Source organism: Aotus nancymaae, unplaced genomic scaffold (genome assembly GCF_030222135.1).
Source record: "Aotus nancymaae isolate 86718 unplaced genomic scaffold, 86718_ANA_hifiasm-v0.15.2.pri h1tg000029l, whole genome shotgun sequence".
In the NCBI taxonomy this organism is placed as follows: Eukaryota; Metazoa; Chordata; class Mammalia; order Primates; family Aotidae; genus Aotus; species Aotus nancymaae.
In genome coordinates, this window is record NW_026988442.1 from 46,216,205 (window position 1) to 46,234,863 (window position 18,659).

General features: G+C 34.5%; 1 protein-coding gene across 2 annotated transcripts in view; it reads left to right on the forward strand.

The window, feature by feature from the left end:
• SCN9A (sodium voltage-gated channel alpha subunit 9) overlaps window positions 1-18,659 on the forward strand; it is a 108,530-nt gene that overhangs the window by 19,240 nt on the left and 70,631 nt on the right. Inside the window, exons 9-16 of one of the 2 annotated variants that reach the window (XM_012440613.2) lie at window positions 1,552-1,758; window positions 3,283-3,570; window positions 5,127-5,498; window positions 8,482-8,611; window positions 9,693-9,931; window positions 11,948-12,121; window positions 12,916-13,272; window positions 17,050-17,526. In XM_012440613.2, coding sequence (XP_012296036.2) covers window positions 1,552-1,758; window positions 3,283-3,570; window positions 5,127-5,498; window positions 8,482-8,611; window positions 9,693-9,931; window positions 11,948-12,121; window positions 12,916-13,272; window positions 17,050-17,526 — 2,244 coding nt within the window. The remainder of the gene's footprint in view (window positions 1-1,551; window positions 1,759-3,282; window positions 3,571-5,126; window positions 5,499-8,481; window positions 8,612-9,692; window positions 9,932-11,947; window positions 12,122-12,915; window positions 13,273-17,049; window positions 17,527-18,659) is intronic. The other variant, XM_012440614.2, reaches the window with a different exon arrangement.

Consider the following 18,659-nt stretch of genomic DNA (forward strand, 5'->3'; position numbering starts at 1 on the left):
AGATATGTTCCATCAGTACCTAGTTTATTTATAGTTTTTAACATGAATGGATGTTGAATTTTATCAAAGTCCTTTTCCTCATCTATTGAGATAATCATGTGGTTTTGTCATTGGTTCTGTTTATGTGATGGATTACATTTCTTGATTTGCATATATTGAACCAGCCTTGCATCCCATCAAAAAGTGGGCAAAGGATATGAACATATACTTCTCAAAGGAAGACATTTATGCAGCCTAAAACATATATAAAAAAAAAAAAGCTCAACATCAGTGATCATTTGAGAAATGCAAATCAAAGCCACGGTGAGATGCCATCTCAAGCCAGTCAGAATTGTGATTATTAAAAGGTCAAGAAATAATAGATGCTGGCAAGGCTGTGAAGAAATAGGAGCACTTTTACACTGTTGGTTGGAGTGTAAATTAGTTTAACTATTGTGGAAGACAGTGGGGCAATTCCTCAAGGACCTAGAACCGGAAATACCATTTGACCCAGCAATCCCATTACTGGACATATACCCAAAGGAATATAAATCATTCTACTATAAAGATGCATGCACACATATGTTTATTGCAGCACTATTAACATTAGCAGAGACATGGAACCAACCCAAATGCCCATCAATGATAAACTGGACAAAGAAAATGTGGTACACATACACTGTGGAATACTATGCAGCCATAAAAAAAGAATGAGATCATGTCCTTTTCAGGGACATGGATGAAGTTGGAAACCATCATTCTCAGCAAACTAACACAGGAACAGAAAACCAAATGCCACATGTTCTCATTCATAAATGAGAGATGAACAATAACACATGGACACAGGGAGGGGAACATCACACACCAGGGCCTGTTGAGGGGTTGGGGACAAGGGGAGGGATAGCACTAGGAGAAATACCTAATGTAGATGACAGCTTGATGGGTGCAAACCATCATGGCACATGTAAACCTATGTAACAAATTATACGTTCTGAAGAAAGAAAGAAAGAAAGAAAGAATCTCTGTATCTTCAGTTGAATTTTGCTCTAAACCTAAAACTATTTTAAAAAATAAAATCTATTTTAAAAGCAAACACACTTGAGAAAAGTTAATTAAAAATACATATGAGATGAATAAAATAATTAAATAAGGCTATCTGCCTACTGTTAACATTTAATGCTATTATTATTTGATGGTAAAGAAATAAAAGATAGACTTTTAACAGTAAAAGGGACTATAGATATCACCTGTTCCTAAAATTTGAAAGTGAGCAAAGTGTTTAATTTTATGAGTAATTTTCAGACTATAGGAAAAAATGCATGATTTTTATACTACTACATTTAATAATCAAGAAATATACATGACTTTAGTAGAAGCATATTGTATTGCTATATTCTTTGTACTGAAAATGTGTTTAATATTTGTTTTCCATGAAGATACAATTTTTTTCTTTACATTTTTGATAACATGAGATTATACAAAACTGTCAGATTTGCCCATGCTAGTCAAATTGAAATAATTTACTTAATTTTTTTTTCTATTATAAAAATGACAATTTCCATTTTTCCCTAGACTCTGCGTGCTGCTGGCAAAACCTACATGATCTTCTTTGTGGTAGTGATTTTCCTGGGCTCCTTTTATCTAATAAACTTGATCCTGGCTGTGGTTGCCATGGCTTATGAAGAACAGAACCAGGCAAACATCGAAGAAGCTAAACAGAAAGAATTAGAATTTCAACAGATGTTAGACCGACTTAAAAAAGAGCAAGAAGAAGCTGAGGTAGTGTTATTTGATCTAAAATTCTTCTTAGAGATAGAAACGCAAAAGGTTACAACAGAGGCACTGTGGTCTATGCTCAGCCTCCTCCAGCTAGATTTTCTTTAATGAATTTAGGTATATAAACTGCATCCATACACACACACACACACACACACACACACACACACACACAGAGAGAGAGAGAGAGAGAGAGAGAGAGCGAGAGAGCGAGAGAGAGAGCATTTCCCCAGAGTACCAATTGTATACAATGGTTTCAGGAAAAATATTTTAAGATTAAAGTTAACAGATACTCGTCTATGGGGTATAAAGAAAAGTGTGTCATTTTTTCTTAATGTCACAAGGATTTTTAAGATAAAGCATGAGATATTAAGAAAGTAGTAATTTTGGTGTGGCTACCTTAAGCTGTCACAGATCCTTGAAAGTTTCCTCCTTAATCCTGTCTCCAAAGAGATTCTTCAGTGTAAATGTTTGAGAAGGCTTGTACTAAAAGAAACATAATTTCAAATATACTGCAGGTATCTTAAAATTTGTCTGAAAGTTTGACCTAGTTAAATCTCTTCAAGGAATCTAGTGTTAGGGGAGATTAATCATCTGTAATTCAGAGAAACTCTAATGCACAAATATTCAGTGCAGCATTTTAATAATGTTAAAAATCAGAAAACATTTAAACTTTGAAAAATTAGAAAATAACTTAAAAAGTTATGAAAATTATATATCTTTTATGGTATTATTTTGTCATAAAATTATGTATGTTTTAAAAATTACTATGTCATGAGGAAAAACCTTTTAGAATAATGATAAATACTATAGTAGAATACAATCACAATTTTAAAATTATACTTACATATAAAAAGAATGAAAAAAATACTAGCACCAATTATTTTGGGGATGTAAGGTGACTTTTTCTGTTTTTCATTCACATCTTTATTTCCCAATTTTTTTTACAAGAATTTTTTAATGTTTATAATCAAAACATTTTTGTAAAGGGATAGTACTAAGTTATACCAGGTACTACCTAGAGAATTCCCAGAAATTTCTTTCAGGCTAATAGTCATTGACCTTACCATTTTCTTACAGTATCATTTTTTAATAATTTATTTATTTTTCAGATAACTCAATCTTTATTAAACCATAGAGTACCTGATTCTATTGATAATATTGAGTTAATTGCTTTATATACAAATTGTCTATCTTATTACATGGTTTATGTGAGTTTTATGTTTCAAAATTACCTTGTAAAACTTTAACATGTAATATTTAATATTTCTTTACTGTAAGCAAATTAATGACATGTAATAGTTTAATTCCAAAACACAATAGAACTTTATTTCAACCTGAGACAGGAAACAAATATATACTTTGTAAGCATTCTGGTCATTGTATAAAGAAAACGATCATTTCATGTTTAAAGGACATAATTATATGTACCATGTAGTTACACTGATAGGCGAAATATGTCCTGTCCTAGGGTTTCCCAGGATTGGGAAATGACTCATTTAAGTGTTAACCTCTTGGCCCAACCAGGCAATTGCAGCGGCAGCAGCTGAATATACAAGTATTGGGAGAAGCAGAATTATGGGCCTCTCAGAGAGTTCTTCTGAAACATCCAAACTGAGCTCTAAAAGTGCTAAAGAAAGAAGAAACAGAAGAAAGAAAAAGAACCAAAAGAAGCTCTCCAGTGGAGAAGAAAAGGGAGATGTTGAGAAATTGTCCAAATCAGAATCAGAGGAGAGCATCAGAAGAAAAAGTTTCCACCTTGGTGTCGAAGGGCATAGGCGAGCACAGGAAAAGAGATTGTCTACCCCCAATCAGGTACCACCCAAACTGCTAAATGTGTATCACCAGAGGCAGAATGATAGAGAAACATGTCTTTGGAGGTAAGAGACCTCAGAGGATAGAGGATAGTGAGTGGCTCCATTGTTATGATTTTAGGTAAAAACCTAGTATTGCTGAGCGTTTATGGAAAGATGTACTCAGGTTTCCATTTAGGTTTGATCATTTCTAAACGATCTTATAGTTTCAGAATTGTCAATATCTTTTCTAATAACTCATTTTCAAAAACAAAATACTCCTGAGAAACATTGTAAAAATAAAGATACTATTCACATTATAGAATAACTTTTATATTTGTATTTAGTCTGTGATTTGTAATGCCTCATTGGTTAAAAACTAATCTTAGAGTAGTTTCTCTTCTTTCTTAACCACTATAGGTAATGGTATTACCTGAGTATCACTCACCCATTTGGAAATTTGGAGAAGCCTTTGATATCCTCCACCCTCAACCACAGGAACTACTAATATGTAGTCTGTTAATTCTGCTTACATGGACGTTCTCTTTCTCTTTCTTTCTTTTTTCACTGAAACCCTCATCTCTCAGGCCTCCCTGCCTATAGTTCCCCACAAGCCCCCAAGATAAACCATTGCCTCTGTTTTCCTTAGCACTCCCCCGTTTTCCATCACACAACCCCAAAGATCATTTTTCTAAAATAAAAATCTAGTTAAGAATCTGCAAGATTCTGCCTGATATACACAGTAATAAAAGATAGAGTCCCTGCCTTCAAAATTTCACTACCTAGATGATGATACAGAACTTGAACACATATATCAACAAAAAGAAATATGACAGGAGCAGTCCAAGCTGGTTTTGAGGAAAAGATCTTGTCATAATTTTCCATTGTTCACAATACTTGCCACTTTGTTCTTTACATAGTAAGCACTAATGTCTATTGAACTAAATCCTTCCAAAGAATCTGCATTCAATTTGGTTTACGGAAAAAGTTTATCCTGGACATGAGTCATATAATCATGAATTTTTCCTCCTATTTGGTATTGGGCAACTTCTTTTTAAATATTTAATGACTTCATATACTTACTGGTATTAAAAGGTCTTTTTAAATACACTTTAACTGAGCTCTCAGTATGTAAGGTGGATTTGCAATGCGAAGAACCATACAGCATGGTCTTCGACTATAAGTAAATTTCCATTTTTTCTGACGCTTAGGGATTGAAATATAAAAAGCTGAATGACAGGTAGCAATACTAATCTCTTTTTCTTTAAGTGATATGTTCTGTACAGCAAAATGAATGGCATTAAAAGAATGGAGCAATAACTCTAGACCAGAATATTCGAGAGCTGTACAGCAACAAATAATTTACCTGGTCCTGAAAGGATGAATTCTACAAATCGTTTCATCCCTTAAGTGGAAGAAGTTTTCTTCTCACTGAATTGCTTTTTTTTTAAGTATGTTTCTTTTAAGCTAGTACAGAGACACCTGCCCTCAGGCCAACGTGTTCAGTGGTATTTACATGAAGTGTACTTCTATTAGTAGGCGCTTCAACAAATATGTCGTTTTTCAATTTTTCTGTAGTCACCACTCAGCATTCGTGGCTCCTTGTTTTCTGCAAGGCGAAGCAGCAGAACAAGCCTTTTTAGTTTCAAGGGCCGAGGAAGAGATGTAGGATCTGAGACTGAATTTGCCGATGATGAGCACAGCATTTTTGGAGACAATGAGAGCAGAAGGGGCTCACTGTTCGTGCCCCACAGACCCCCTGAAAGACGCAGCAGTAACATCAGTCAAGCCAGTAGGTCCTCCCCAATGCTGCCGGTGAACGGGAAGATGCACAGTGCTGTGGACTGCAACGGTGTGGTCTCCCTGGTTGACGGACGCACAGCCCTCATGCTCCCCAATGGACAGCTTCTGCCAGAGGTGATAATAGATAAGGCAACTTCTGATGACAGCGTAAGGACATTTTACCATAGTTCAGGCATGGCTGGGCCCTTGTTCCTTGTCGGTCTCTCTGCTGGAGGGCCTTCTCTCTGGTCTTGTGAATGGCTCTGCATTTTGCAATACTTTTTCTTTAGAAACACACCTTTGACTCATTAGCTTAATTCTCATTCTATGTGCTGTAGGCATCTAACTCAAAGATAGGTAAAATCCCATTTTTGTAAAAAGGTACTTGTCTATTGATTTTATAATTGAAGATTATAAATCATCTCATTAGAGAACAATTTATGAAAGATACATATATAGATAGATATCAGCACAGAAAATGTGAAGATAATGCTAATATTAGTTAATAATAGATCCCATTTCTAAGAAGAAATTTGAATTACTTGCCACCTACTGCTGTCTTTTTCAGGTCACAACTTAATATGTACCTATTTCAAGGAATCTTATATGAATTGTTAATAACAGAAAACACATATTTAGTATTTACAACAGCCCCATGAGATGATATGTTATTTATTTATTTTTAATTTTTTTTTTTTTTTGAGACAGAGTTTCTCTTTTGTTGCCCAGGCTGGAGTGCAATGGCGCAATCTCAGCTCACTGTAACCTCCACCTCCTGGGTTCAAGTGATTCTCCTGACTCAGCCTTCTGAGTAGCTAGGATTACAGCATGTGCCACCACACCCAGCTCATTTTTTGTATTTTTAGTAGAGACGGGGTTTCTCCGTGTTGGTCAGTCTGGTCTCGAACTCCTGACGTCAGGTGATCCACCTGCCTTGGCCTTCCAAAGTTCTGGGATTACAGGCATGAGCCATGGCGCCTGGCTGAGAGGATGTATTATTATATCTGTTTTACAAATGAGAAAATTGAGGCATGGGGAAATAAAGCAATTTGCCCTAATTTATTCAGCTGATAAATGGTAGCTCTGAAATTGAAACAGATGCTGTTTCAGAGCTGTGTTCTTAACCACCCACTTTGCTATCTCTCCAATGTGCAGTAGGCTTCTTATCTTGAAAACATTTAGAATGGCTGTGCCTTAGGTCCTTTATATAAGTGAAACATAACTGTTTTCATTCTTAAAAAGTATTTCATCTGGAGTCTATGAATCAAAACAAAATAACTGAAATATATGCATTGATACAGACAAACAAACATAAAAGTGAAACAACCATTTTACAGCAGTTCCAAAGGTTTAGGAGTCATTGAATGTTTAGAGAAAGGTGTCTGATTAGGCTTGAAAGTGAGATCTTACTTGTTCCTGGAGTTTCCAGGATATTTCTTTAGCTCACTCACTGTGATATGCTGCATTACTAATATCAGCAAGGGCTTTGACTAACCCAATAAGCTTCAAACACATGCTACATGCTCATATATTTTTATTTGCAGACAGTATAGTATTTTAAGTGAGAATAAAGTTTCATCAAATCCATGGCCACACACCATATTTCAATTTGAATAAATGCATGTGCTTTTAGGTAACATATGACCTCTTCGTGTGCATGACACAACTTAAGCCCTTCTGTCAAGGTATTTTTCCTTATTGAATGAGCATGTTAAATTTCTGTGGAATCAAACTTTGGTTGCATTTTGTTTTTCAATGTTGTGGGTAATGTGTTAAATATTATGTAATTTATATCAGATTTGGAGATTATTTAATGAAGTTTCTTCATTTAAGAGTTTTAACCATAGAAAAATCAGTATCACAATAAATCCTCAAGTGAAAACTACAAAATTAGAGGATACTTATAAGATACAATAGAAATACAATAAACATAAAATTGTGGCACATTATATGGTTTATATGAAAACATGGCACGACAAATGATGTAATCTCTATACCTAAAACATGTCTACATGGAAAATAATTTGTTTAATCAGACAAATTCTTGTTTGACAGACTATAGCAAAAAAGAAATGTTTTTCGAGACATCCTGTAAAAAGTCAGCTTTTTGACTTTTTACAGAGATCTCTCAAATGGGTGTGTCTGTTCACATACACATATATGCATAATACAACCATGCACATATTTATGTCTGTGTCTGTGCTTTGATACATATACCTATATGACTATACCTATACAACTATACAACTTTACAAATCTAGAAATATATTTTAAATAAATAATTATATATATATATATTTAAAATATATACCACATACCACACACAAGCAGGCAAACACAATAGATATGGAGTTGTATAGTTGTGTATATATATGTGTGTGTGAGTGTGTTTATTTTTAACCCACACTGAACCAATATAGTGTTTTAAATTTGAATTAGTTTTCAAGTTTTAAAAATAAGACATTTTCTCACAAAAGTAAATCCACTTGTTATGCTTGAGCTCATGTTTTTGCATGGCAACAATATCTAGAGCGAAAGAGAGGTCACCTTTTTCAGATGTAGCTTGCATTCTCCATTTCACTCATTATTATTTTTAAATTGAGTCATTTATCATCATATACTCGGCTCAGTTCATTAGTCTTCCTTGGCAGTAAGAAACCACCATTATAGTAGCCTCATTAATGTTGTTCCCTCAACAAAAAGTAATTCCAGAAATTTATCAGATAATACTGAGATTCTACCCCCTTAGATACACAGCACTACAGCACTTTAACTGTTTTCATGTAGGACTCTCACATGGTAAAATTATCTGAATAAGTTGGACACCCAGAAAGATGGAGAGGTGATGATAGTGATATAACGAAAAGCAGCTAGCTTTGTCTTTTACTTCCTAAATATTAAGTCCTTTAATTTTCACAAAAAGAATATGAAGCAAGTACTGTGACTATCCCCATTTTACCAATAATGAAACTGAGACAGTTAAGTAACTCTCCTATGATATATAGCCAGTAAATAGCAGAGCCATAGTTTGAACCCAGCAATCTAGTCTCTACTTTTAATTACTCATGATGGCTATATAAGAAAGATTTTATCCTGTGCCTATAATTTATTAGGATTCTGTTCTTAAGACATTAATTGACTTCTTTTTTAGGGTACAACCAATCAAATACACAAAAAAAGGCGTTGTAGTTCTTATCTCCTTTCAGAGGATATGCTGAATGATCCCAACCTCAGACAGAGAGCGATGAGTAGAGCGAGCATATTAACAAACACTGTAGAAGGTATGTAATAATCTTCTTTTCACCATATAGATTCTTAAATAAAATTAACATAAATCAGGTCAACCTTAAATAGGCACATGAAGTTCTTAGGAAGAATTCAGAGACTATAAAATGGTTTTAAACAATGGTAAATATAACCAATGGATACTGATATAATTGTTTTTATGTATTTTATGAAGTTATAAAGTTATTTGCTATTAAAAACAGGCATTGGTAACATGGCAAAATGACTTTGCAAAAATGAAAAAAAAAACACAAAACACAGAACAGGCGTTGGGTGATTTGACCTTTCAAAGATAAATGATTTAGTGGTAATTGATACAGAAAACAAGGTTAACACAGAGCTATGTGATTCTGTCACTATATAATCTTACAAATCACCTATTTGCTCAAAATTTGTCTCTTCTAATAAGTAAAGATAGTCAAAGGGTGACAACTTTACAAACTGTGCTGACTCCTACTCTCTCCCCTGACAATATGCCCCAGTCCTACCTAGTCCCTGGTCTAACACCTCACCCCCAACATTCCCATCATGGGAGAAGACAAAGTGTCTACCCATCCCTTAAATGAATGGTAAGAAGTAAATGGGCTACTGGTGTGAAATATCTGTTTCATGGGTCCTCCATAAATTATTTCTAGTCGCTTGGTTCAAGGATTGTTTTCATATGTGAACTATTACAGTAAGAGTTTTTTCTGGATAGAGTAGTCTTCTTATTGTTGTCATGGGACTACAAACAGAGGCAAAAAATGTGTATATTGGTAGAAAATATATATTTCTCTGTTAAGGAGACATTGGTTCTCCTTTTTACTATCACGTTAGGTGAATTTTTCTCTCAAAGATGCCCACATATCTGCTTGTAGTAATTCATTTCACTTTCTTCCCCTCACTTATGCTTAGGCAATGAACATGTCATACTAGACTTATGTAAGAGGCTATGCTTTCATTGAAACAATACTGTTTTTCAAAATCTAAACCACAAACCTTGTTTCAATATTAGAGTGCCTGGCTGATTTGTATCTGGTTAGGGTTAAAATATACAAATGGCTGACTCCACGTCCTCTGTTTTTTTTTTTCTCCCAGAACTTGAAGAATCCAGACAAAAATGTCCACCTTGGTGGTACAGATTTGCACACAAATTCTTGATCTGGAATTGCTCTCCACATTGGATAAAATTCAAAAAGTGTGTCTATTTTATTGTAATGGATCCTTTTGTAGATCTTGCGATTACCATTTGCATAGTTTTAAACACATTGTTTATGGCTATGGAGCACCACCCAATGACTGAGGAATTCAAAAATGTACTTACTATAGGAAACTTGGTAAGTCTCTTATTGTGTGTTATGTACTCATTGCTTCTCTCTTTAGTTGTCATCATTGTCATTTTGTATTTTTTATGTAAGATGAATCTGCAGCCTCATAATTACGCATATTCAGAACTTACCATATGAATGGATGTATAGAGTCAAGTTTCTGGTTATATCTTTTAAAAAAATTGTGCAGTAGTGTTAAGGTCTATAAGTAACAATACTATCTCTGTAACGGGTTACCATCTTGGGCATTGATAATGATTTTTTCTTCCAGCATATTTCTTGGGAGGAACGTTTAACATTTTTGGTTCTTTCTTACACCTTCATAATTACATTGCTGCTCTCACATATTTTCAGCAAACCTATGGATGCATTGTTTGGACATAATAGTGTGAAGTGTTTGGGTAGTTGGAGTCCAAAAGACATGTGTTTCAATGCCGTTTCTGCATTATATGAGTGATATGGCCTTGGACAAATATTTTAAACTCCATATTATTTAATTTTATCATTTATAAAATAATATTTCATTATAAAATAATAATCATTACTTATAAGTATAACTATATTTCATTTATCATATTGTTGGGAGGATTAAATACTGGCTACTTATTAGCCTGGCATATAGTAAGTACATAATAAATTAAAGCTATCATCATCAACATCATTATCATCACAACTTCAATAACTCAATGAAACAAGCCTTAAAAACAACAATTTTGAGAAACCAAAACTGGACATAGAAGATTCAAACATAGGTGAAAAGGTGATTGACAGGCTTGTAGAAGATATAAGATCCAATTAGGAAAATTGATGCCAGAGCAATCTCTGAAATGTGCAGTGCTAGTCACACTAACTCATGGTAAACAAAGCCAGTTTTTGATTATAGATGTGAGGCAGGCACCCGCTCTTTATAAGGGCCAGAGAATCCCAGCTTATGGGCTCTTCATAAATCATGAATAACTCTGGGTATCTTTGTCAATGTCTATATAAGATAATTTTACTTTTGCTGTAGTCCAAACCAACTGATGGTTGAAGACCCGAAGTTCTTTTCTTGGTCTATCTTCTCTTCTAACTTGTCTACAAATATTCCAAGTTAGAATGTTTCCCCCATGTACTCTCTGAGTTAGCATTCTTCCTCCCTTCAACTCATCTTTGGACAAAGGCAGGAATATCTAATTGTTGGTGGAGGTCCAGATCATGCAAATAAGTACCTTCTCACTGAGATGATGGCATCCCTGTGAACTCAGAAAGGATTTACTCGTTCACAGCTATTACCACAACCTCAATCCAGCTGCTCCCTGCCAATCATCTTGATCCTGTATTATTTGAAAATTGTCTCCTACCATTATAGACCTAAACATTTCCCTTAGAAACTTCTTTGGTCAGATTCCTTGAGTCAAAGTGCACCCAAAGGATCCATAAACAAGTCTTTCACTGTTGCTTTCTTAAGTGAGTCCTTTGATACCAGCATCATGAATTAATGATATTTTGCAACGCACTTTTGTGTCAAAGCTTTAGAAGTCTTACTTTAGCTGCCACAATGTCAATTAAATTCTTTTTTCTCTTCTGCTGATAAATCTTTAAAGAGTGAGTCAACATGTTCTTTATTACTCTAACAGTCATCAGATCAGAAAAAAAAGACTGGCTCAAAATTTCAGTATCAAATTATGTTTTCTTTTTATCTTCCTCCAGCACATCTTTTTGACCCACATAAATTCTTTGAAAATAGTGACTGTGTCAATAATAAAAGGTTTTACTTTTCTGACTTAATATAATCTTCTAAAATGCTGTCTAAAAATGATGAGCACTGACAGGAAAGTTAGAGTTTTTCAACCTTTTGTTGCTTATATGAGAGCCATGGGAAGAGCGATACCTAGTTTATAGGATTAAGTTATATAAGAATATCCATTTATAAAGTATTTAGACAATTGTCTGGAACACAATAAATGCTAAGCAAACTGATTATTATCGTTATGTTGATTCCCTACTTGCTAATATGAACAGAAAAACATTATATTTCTCACTTAGGTCTTTACTGGAATCTTTGCAGCTGAAATGGTATTAAAACTGATTGCCATGGATCCATATGAGTATTTCCAAGTAGGCTGGAATATTTTTGACAGCCTTATTGTGACTTTAAGTTTAGTGGAGCTCTTTCTAGCAGATGTGGAAGGATTATCAGTTCTACGATCATTCAGACTGGTAAACATAAACTAATGTTACCATTATGTTCTATAATAAAGGAGTGTTTCTTTGGTTTGCATTATTATTTAAAACTTTTGGGAATTTGACTCAAAAGGTAAGATTAATCTTGATATCTGTATCTAGTAAAATAAAATCCATTCATTGATAAATGCACTTGAATAACTAAAACCACATGAATATTTCAATTTTACAATTTTTGAAGATATGCTCAATTCTAATTTGAAGTACATGCTAAAATAATAGAAACATTTTTATTATACTAATAGTGTAATAATTTATTACACAGTAAGAAGCTTATGGCTTACAGAGTTTCAACTATTAAATGCTCATAACTTTATGGATTTTTTAATTAAAGATCAAATTGTTATTCCCTAAAACAATTGTTGTCTGATCATAATATGAAAATAAAGCCATTTTAAAGCACATTTTTCTAATATGCTGGATTTTATCTAAACATATAAAAGTATTAGAAAACAGAATTAAGGATGCATTATCAATTCTAAAAGAAATAATATCACAAACTATGATAAGAGACTTCTATAGCAATTCTGAACTAAAAGTATATACTTTCTTCATAATATGTGTTGTAATTGTATTGTGGCAAGTAGAACAAAATAACAGCATACTATAAATAGATGAAAATGCAAGATAAAAATAATTGATTATAGCCAAATAATAATGACAATAATACAGAACTTACAAACTGATTTAAACTTTGACCAAAAATCATGATTGGAAACATTGAAAAATTTTCACAATGATTAACATGAAATTTTATATTTTGCTTTTAGCTTCGAGTCTTCAAGTTGGCAAAATCCTGGCCAACATTGAACATGTTGATTAAGATCATTGGTAACTCCGTAGGGGCTCTAGGAAACCTCACCTTGGTGTTGGCCATCATCGTCTTCATTTTTGCTGTGGTCGGCATGCAGCTCTTTGGTAAGAGCTACAAAGAATGTGTCTGCAAGATCAATGATGACTGTACGCTCCCACGGTGGCACATGAACGACTTCTTCCACTCCTTCCTGATTGTGTTCCGTGTGCTGTGTGGAGAGTGGATAGAGACCATGTGGGACTGTATGGAGGTCGCTGGTCAAGCTATGTGCCTTATTGTTTACATGATGGTCATGGTCATTGGAAACCTAGTGGTATGTAACCAGATATTCAAATATTTTAAATTATCTGTGTAAATTATTTTGTGACAATGTCATCTATGTTTATAATTTTGTAATTATGTCTAAAAATATTAATTACAACAGAATAGTGATACTTTTAATACAAGAAAGAACAGGAAAGAGAACAAAATGTTGTATTAGGTTCCCTAGCCAAATAACCCATATTTATATTTTTCAAAATCACTGCTTATTCATTTTAATGCAAAGCTTTCCATCTTTTTCTCTAATTTTGATGGAGATGACATATGCTCTCTTGAAGCTATACTAGTAAATAATGTATAATTAAGTTAACAGTAACAAAAATGAAGTTAATAATGGACTAAGGCAAATGAAAGGACAGGTTCCACCACCATAGCCATGTATAAGACCAGCATCTATAGCAAGAATCAACACCTATGCCCCACAGGCCAAAACCAGTCTAATGCCTGTTTTTATGTGGCCCTGGGAGCTGAGAATGATTTTTACATTTTTAAGTGGTTAAAATAATCAAAAAAAGAATAAATGACACATGCACATTATATGAAATTGAAATTTTAGCATTCATAAATTTTATTCAAACGTGGGCATCTTCATTTTTGTATCTTCTATGGCTGCTTTTATATTACAATGGCAAAGATGAATAGCTGCCATAGAAATCCTATGTCCAATAAAGTCTTAAATATTTATTATTTGGCCCTTTACAAAAACGTTTGCCAACCACTGGCCTATAGTATCGCATGCACCTAGCAATCTGCCTATTTTTCCAATTAATGTTTTCTTGGCTTGTACTTCTTTTTATGTTTTCTTCCTTATACTGATTAGTAAAAACTTTCAAGCTTACAAGCAGGAGAAAATTGGGATAAGATGCTCTTCTATGAGCCACTCATCTCAGTTCTCGAATCTGCCATGTTGACCTGTCTCAATTGGTCAGCTTGACATCAAATCTCTCAACAGGTATTCAGAAGGTGGGGTATGGTAACAGCTATATGGTAAGTGCCTTCACTTCCCACTGGGTTGAAAAAAATTACTAAAATTTTGTTTTCCTTGCAACCAATATAAAAAAAGGGATTCGGGCGGGGGCATGGTGGCTCACATCTGTAATCCCAGCACTTTGGGAGGCCAAGGTGGGCGAATCAAGAGGTCAGGATGGAGTCTCACTCTGTCTCCCAGGCTGGAGTGCAGTAGGGTGATCTTGGCTCACTGCAACTTCCACCTCCCTCCTGAGTAACTGGGATTTCAGGTGTGTGCCACTGTGCTGGCTATTTTTTGTATTTTTAGTAGAGACAGGGTTTTGCCATGTTGGCCAGGCTGGTCTCAAACTCCTGATCTCAGGTGATCTAGCCACCTTGGCCTCTGAAAGTGCTGGGATTACAGGCGTAAGCCACCGCGCCCAGCTGTGTATTTCTTCTTACAAAATTTTTGATATAAAATAGTAAAATTGTGAAAGGTGTAAGTTGTGAAAACATGCCACATCAAAGCCAATGATTACAAATACTTTAAATGTTTATTACTTATTCAGGCATATTCAAAAGGAAAGGCATTCCCTTGGCTCTCACCACATTATCCACTCAATATTTGTTAGGATCTTCTCTGTGAAAAGAAAGGTATTTAGGTATTATTTAGATAGGAAGGCATTGTTTAGGTGTTATTTAGGGTGGAAGACAAAAACCAATTACCCATCATCTAATCCTTGTTTTTAAGATGCTTATTAGGACACAGAAAAGTGGTAAACAAAAGTTATCAGACAAGAAAGAAGTAATGAGTGCTACCAATGAGGTTAAAATAAAATGCTTTTGACATTTGAAAAAGAGTTCTAGATTGAGATTTGAGGAAAGCTTTTGAAGTTAATCTTTGAAGAACAGATAATATAATATTTGAGTATGGACACTGGTGTGAGAGTTATGTTTTCCTTTGAAAGACAATATAGATTTATGGTAAATAACAGAGGGGATATATTGGTGAGTGTTGCATTTACATAAAATTAGTGTTAACTGACTCATATTGTTATTCTTTAATTATCAATTCTTGGCAATGAAAGAACACAGAAGAAAATTTATAAAGTTGATAACTAACTCTTGACTAATGAAGGAACTTTCAAAATCATATAATTGAAATTTAAGGAAAAATTATATTCCTGTTGTAGTCTTCCACATTAGAGTTATATGCTAAGTTGGCTTCTCTTTTTTTTATATATTTCTCTAATTTATTCTTTTAGTCATTTTATTGCCATTTAATTGAAATGGTTAAGAACCATAAGTTTTAGAAAAGTGTTTAGAAAAATAGGTTTTGGTCAGCTCTAGTCTGTATCAGGAAACACGTGAAGACCATTAATCAAAATGAGACTTTGAATCAAGTATACATTTTATTAATAGTTCTTCTCTCACTTAACGTGATAATACATAGATGATACAAATGGACTTTATTTTGATTTGTGATACCCACTAGGTTATAGAAATATTAGTAAATTATTATGATTTTTGAAGGAAAGAAATTTGTCACAGCAGCTGTTCTCAACAAAGTGAGAACTGCGTGAGCCACTGCATGCCGTTAAAATAGCTTAGCACTTGAACGAATTAAGGAAACTAAAGCAGTAAAATAGACCTTCAGGTCCTCACCAATATTCCTATTAAAACACAAATGTACACAAACATGTATTTCATAGTGAAATATACTTTTTCATTGACAACTATTAAACCATTTCTGGGATTTTTTAGCAATTATCAAAATCGTTCTCTGATTCCCAGACCTCCCACATACAGAATTTTTCCTAAATCAGACTTATTGAGACATAAAACTTTAACCTCCTCTCTACTTACATCTCAGAGAAATTGTTTTAAGTGTGACCAAAATCAGGGGTGAGTACCTTCTCCTCAATTAGGTCTTATTTTGATTTTTAAAACATGAGGCACATAGATGATTTGGGACATGAAAAGCCTTACATCAAATGCCAATTCAATTACCTCTTTGTTTCCTGAGTAAAACAATGTTTAAATATAATTTTCATGTTTCCAGCCCTGTACTTTAGTGAGAGAAAAAAAAAAAGGTTTAACTCACAAACAAGACTTTGCTTCAAGACAACAAAAACTGTCCTGACCTCTTTTGTAATCTCTTCTAGGGCCAACATAATTGGCAATGAAGTCAGCCAATCATAATGTCATTATCGCATATGAATCAGGTTCAAGGGGCAGGTCCTTTTCTGTGCCTTAAAAGTCACATTAAGTAGTACTCTAGCATACTTCTTGGACAGAATATTTAATTACAGGAACTTGTAAGTATTATGTGTTCCATTTATTGCAACAAGTGACATTTATCTTCCGGTAAAGTGAACACAGATCTTCAGCACAATAGAACATAGTCACAATTGTCTTCTTCTACCCATTTCTCTCAGGTAACAAATTGTAACAACAGATGAATGCTAGGAGAGCTTTTGGGGTAAATAAAAGGGAACTTGATTAAGGGACTACTGCTACAGAAATAAACTTAGAAATAATGTAATTATAATGGTAAGGGATCATTCTCTCTGCTCCCCATGGTAATTCTTCCTGGGTATGGCTGACCCTCTGCTGCCGGGTCTGCAGGGGCTAGTTCAGGGAGAAAGTGATGAGGAGTCTACCTTCTCCTCTGTCTCTCTCATATGCTCTTATCTGTGTGTGAAAAGGCAGAAATCTTTGTTGCTGGTTTGTATTATGGCCTATATTTGGAAAAGTATGCTTATTTTTTTTAATTTCCTGTCTCCCTATTTCCCTACTCCCTCTTCCCACCCTGATATAGGTCCTAAACCTATTTCTGGCTTTATTATTGAGCTCATTTAGTTCAGACAATCTTACAGCAATTGAAGAAGACCCCGACGCAAACAACCTCCAGATTGCAGTATCCAGAATTAAAAAAGGAATAAATTATGTGAAACAAACCTTACGTGAATTTCTTCTAAAAGTGTTTTCGAAAAAGCCAAAGATTTCCAGGGAGATAAGACAAGCAGAAGATCTGAACACTAAGAAGGAAAACTATATTTCTAACCATACACTCGCTGAAATGAGCAAAGGTCACAGATTCCTCAAGGAAAAAGACAAAATCGGTCATTTTGGAAGCAGCGTGGACAAATGCTTGATGGAAGAAAGTGATGGTCAATCATTTATTCATAACCCCAGCCTCACAGTGACAGTACCAATTGCACCTGGGGAATCTGATTTGGAAAATATGAATACTGAGGAACTTAGCAGTGATTCAGATAGTGAATACAGCAAAGGGGTAAGAATGCTTCATATACATTGTTTTTCATATTAAAAATTAGTATGAAATGAATGGAAATTTTAGATTTCTGTTGTCATGAGTTCTTCTTAACATTGCATATAATGATGGACTGTTTTTTTGTGCTGACATTACACAACAGCTTCCTGAAGATTCATCTGGTAAAGTTCTCTTACTAGTTCTTAATAATTAATTTTATCTTACTTGGCTGTATGTGAAAGCACCAAGTATCTTTGAGCCTTCCCATCCTTCATCCCATGTGTCCTATCAGTTGAAATTACACACAGTCTCCCTCCACAGTGTCTGTTTGAATCCATTTCTCCTCTTCATCACCTTTCCTTTGTACTCACTACTTCTTGCCTAAACTATTTCAAGCAGAGTCTCAATTGATATCTTTGCTTCCATTTTGCATTTATTCTAGTTAATTTATTTGATTAATTTCGCTCAGTCCTAATCATGTCACTCCCATGATGAATCCATAATCCCCAAAGTCAGTCTCTCTCTTCTCTCTCCCTCTCTCTCTCTCTTTTCTTTTTTTTAAAAAATGGAGACAGGTCTTACTCTGTTGCCTAGGCTGAGTGCAGTGATGCTACTATAGCTTACTGCAACCTTGAACTCCTGGGCTCAAGTGATCCTCCTGCCTCCGCCTCCTTAGTATGTGGGACTATATAGGCCCATGCCACATCACTCAGCTATTTTTTAAAAAAAAGTTTGTAGAGACAAGCTATGTTTCCCAGGCTGGTCTCAAATTACTAGACTCAGTCAGTTCCTCCACCTTTGTCCCCAGTTGCTGAGATTACAGAAGTGAGCTGCCACGCCTGGCCATCTCCAAAGTCTCTTGAATTATGTACTGTGCAGAAAGTCTTCACACTATGGCCCTAATCAGCTTTGGCCAGCTGTACCTCCTAGTGCTCACCTGTAGATTTTTACCTGTACCAAACCAATTTTCTTTTAGGCCATAAACATTCTCCACCTGCATGACTTTGCTTGGGATTTCCTTCTCCAGTCAAAATTCTTCAAGTCATCACCCTCTCATTTATCATTTATGAAATTATTAATACTTAAATCATAGTTGGGTAAGGGTTAAATAAATTAATACTTAAATTATCAATGCTTAAATCATAGTTGGGTAA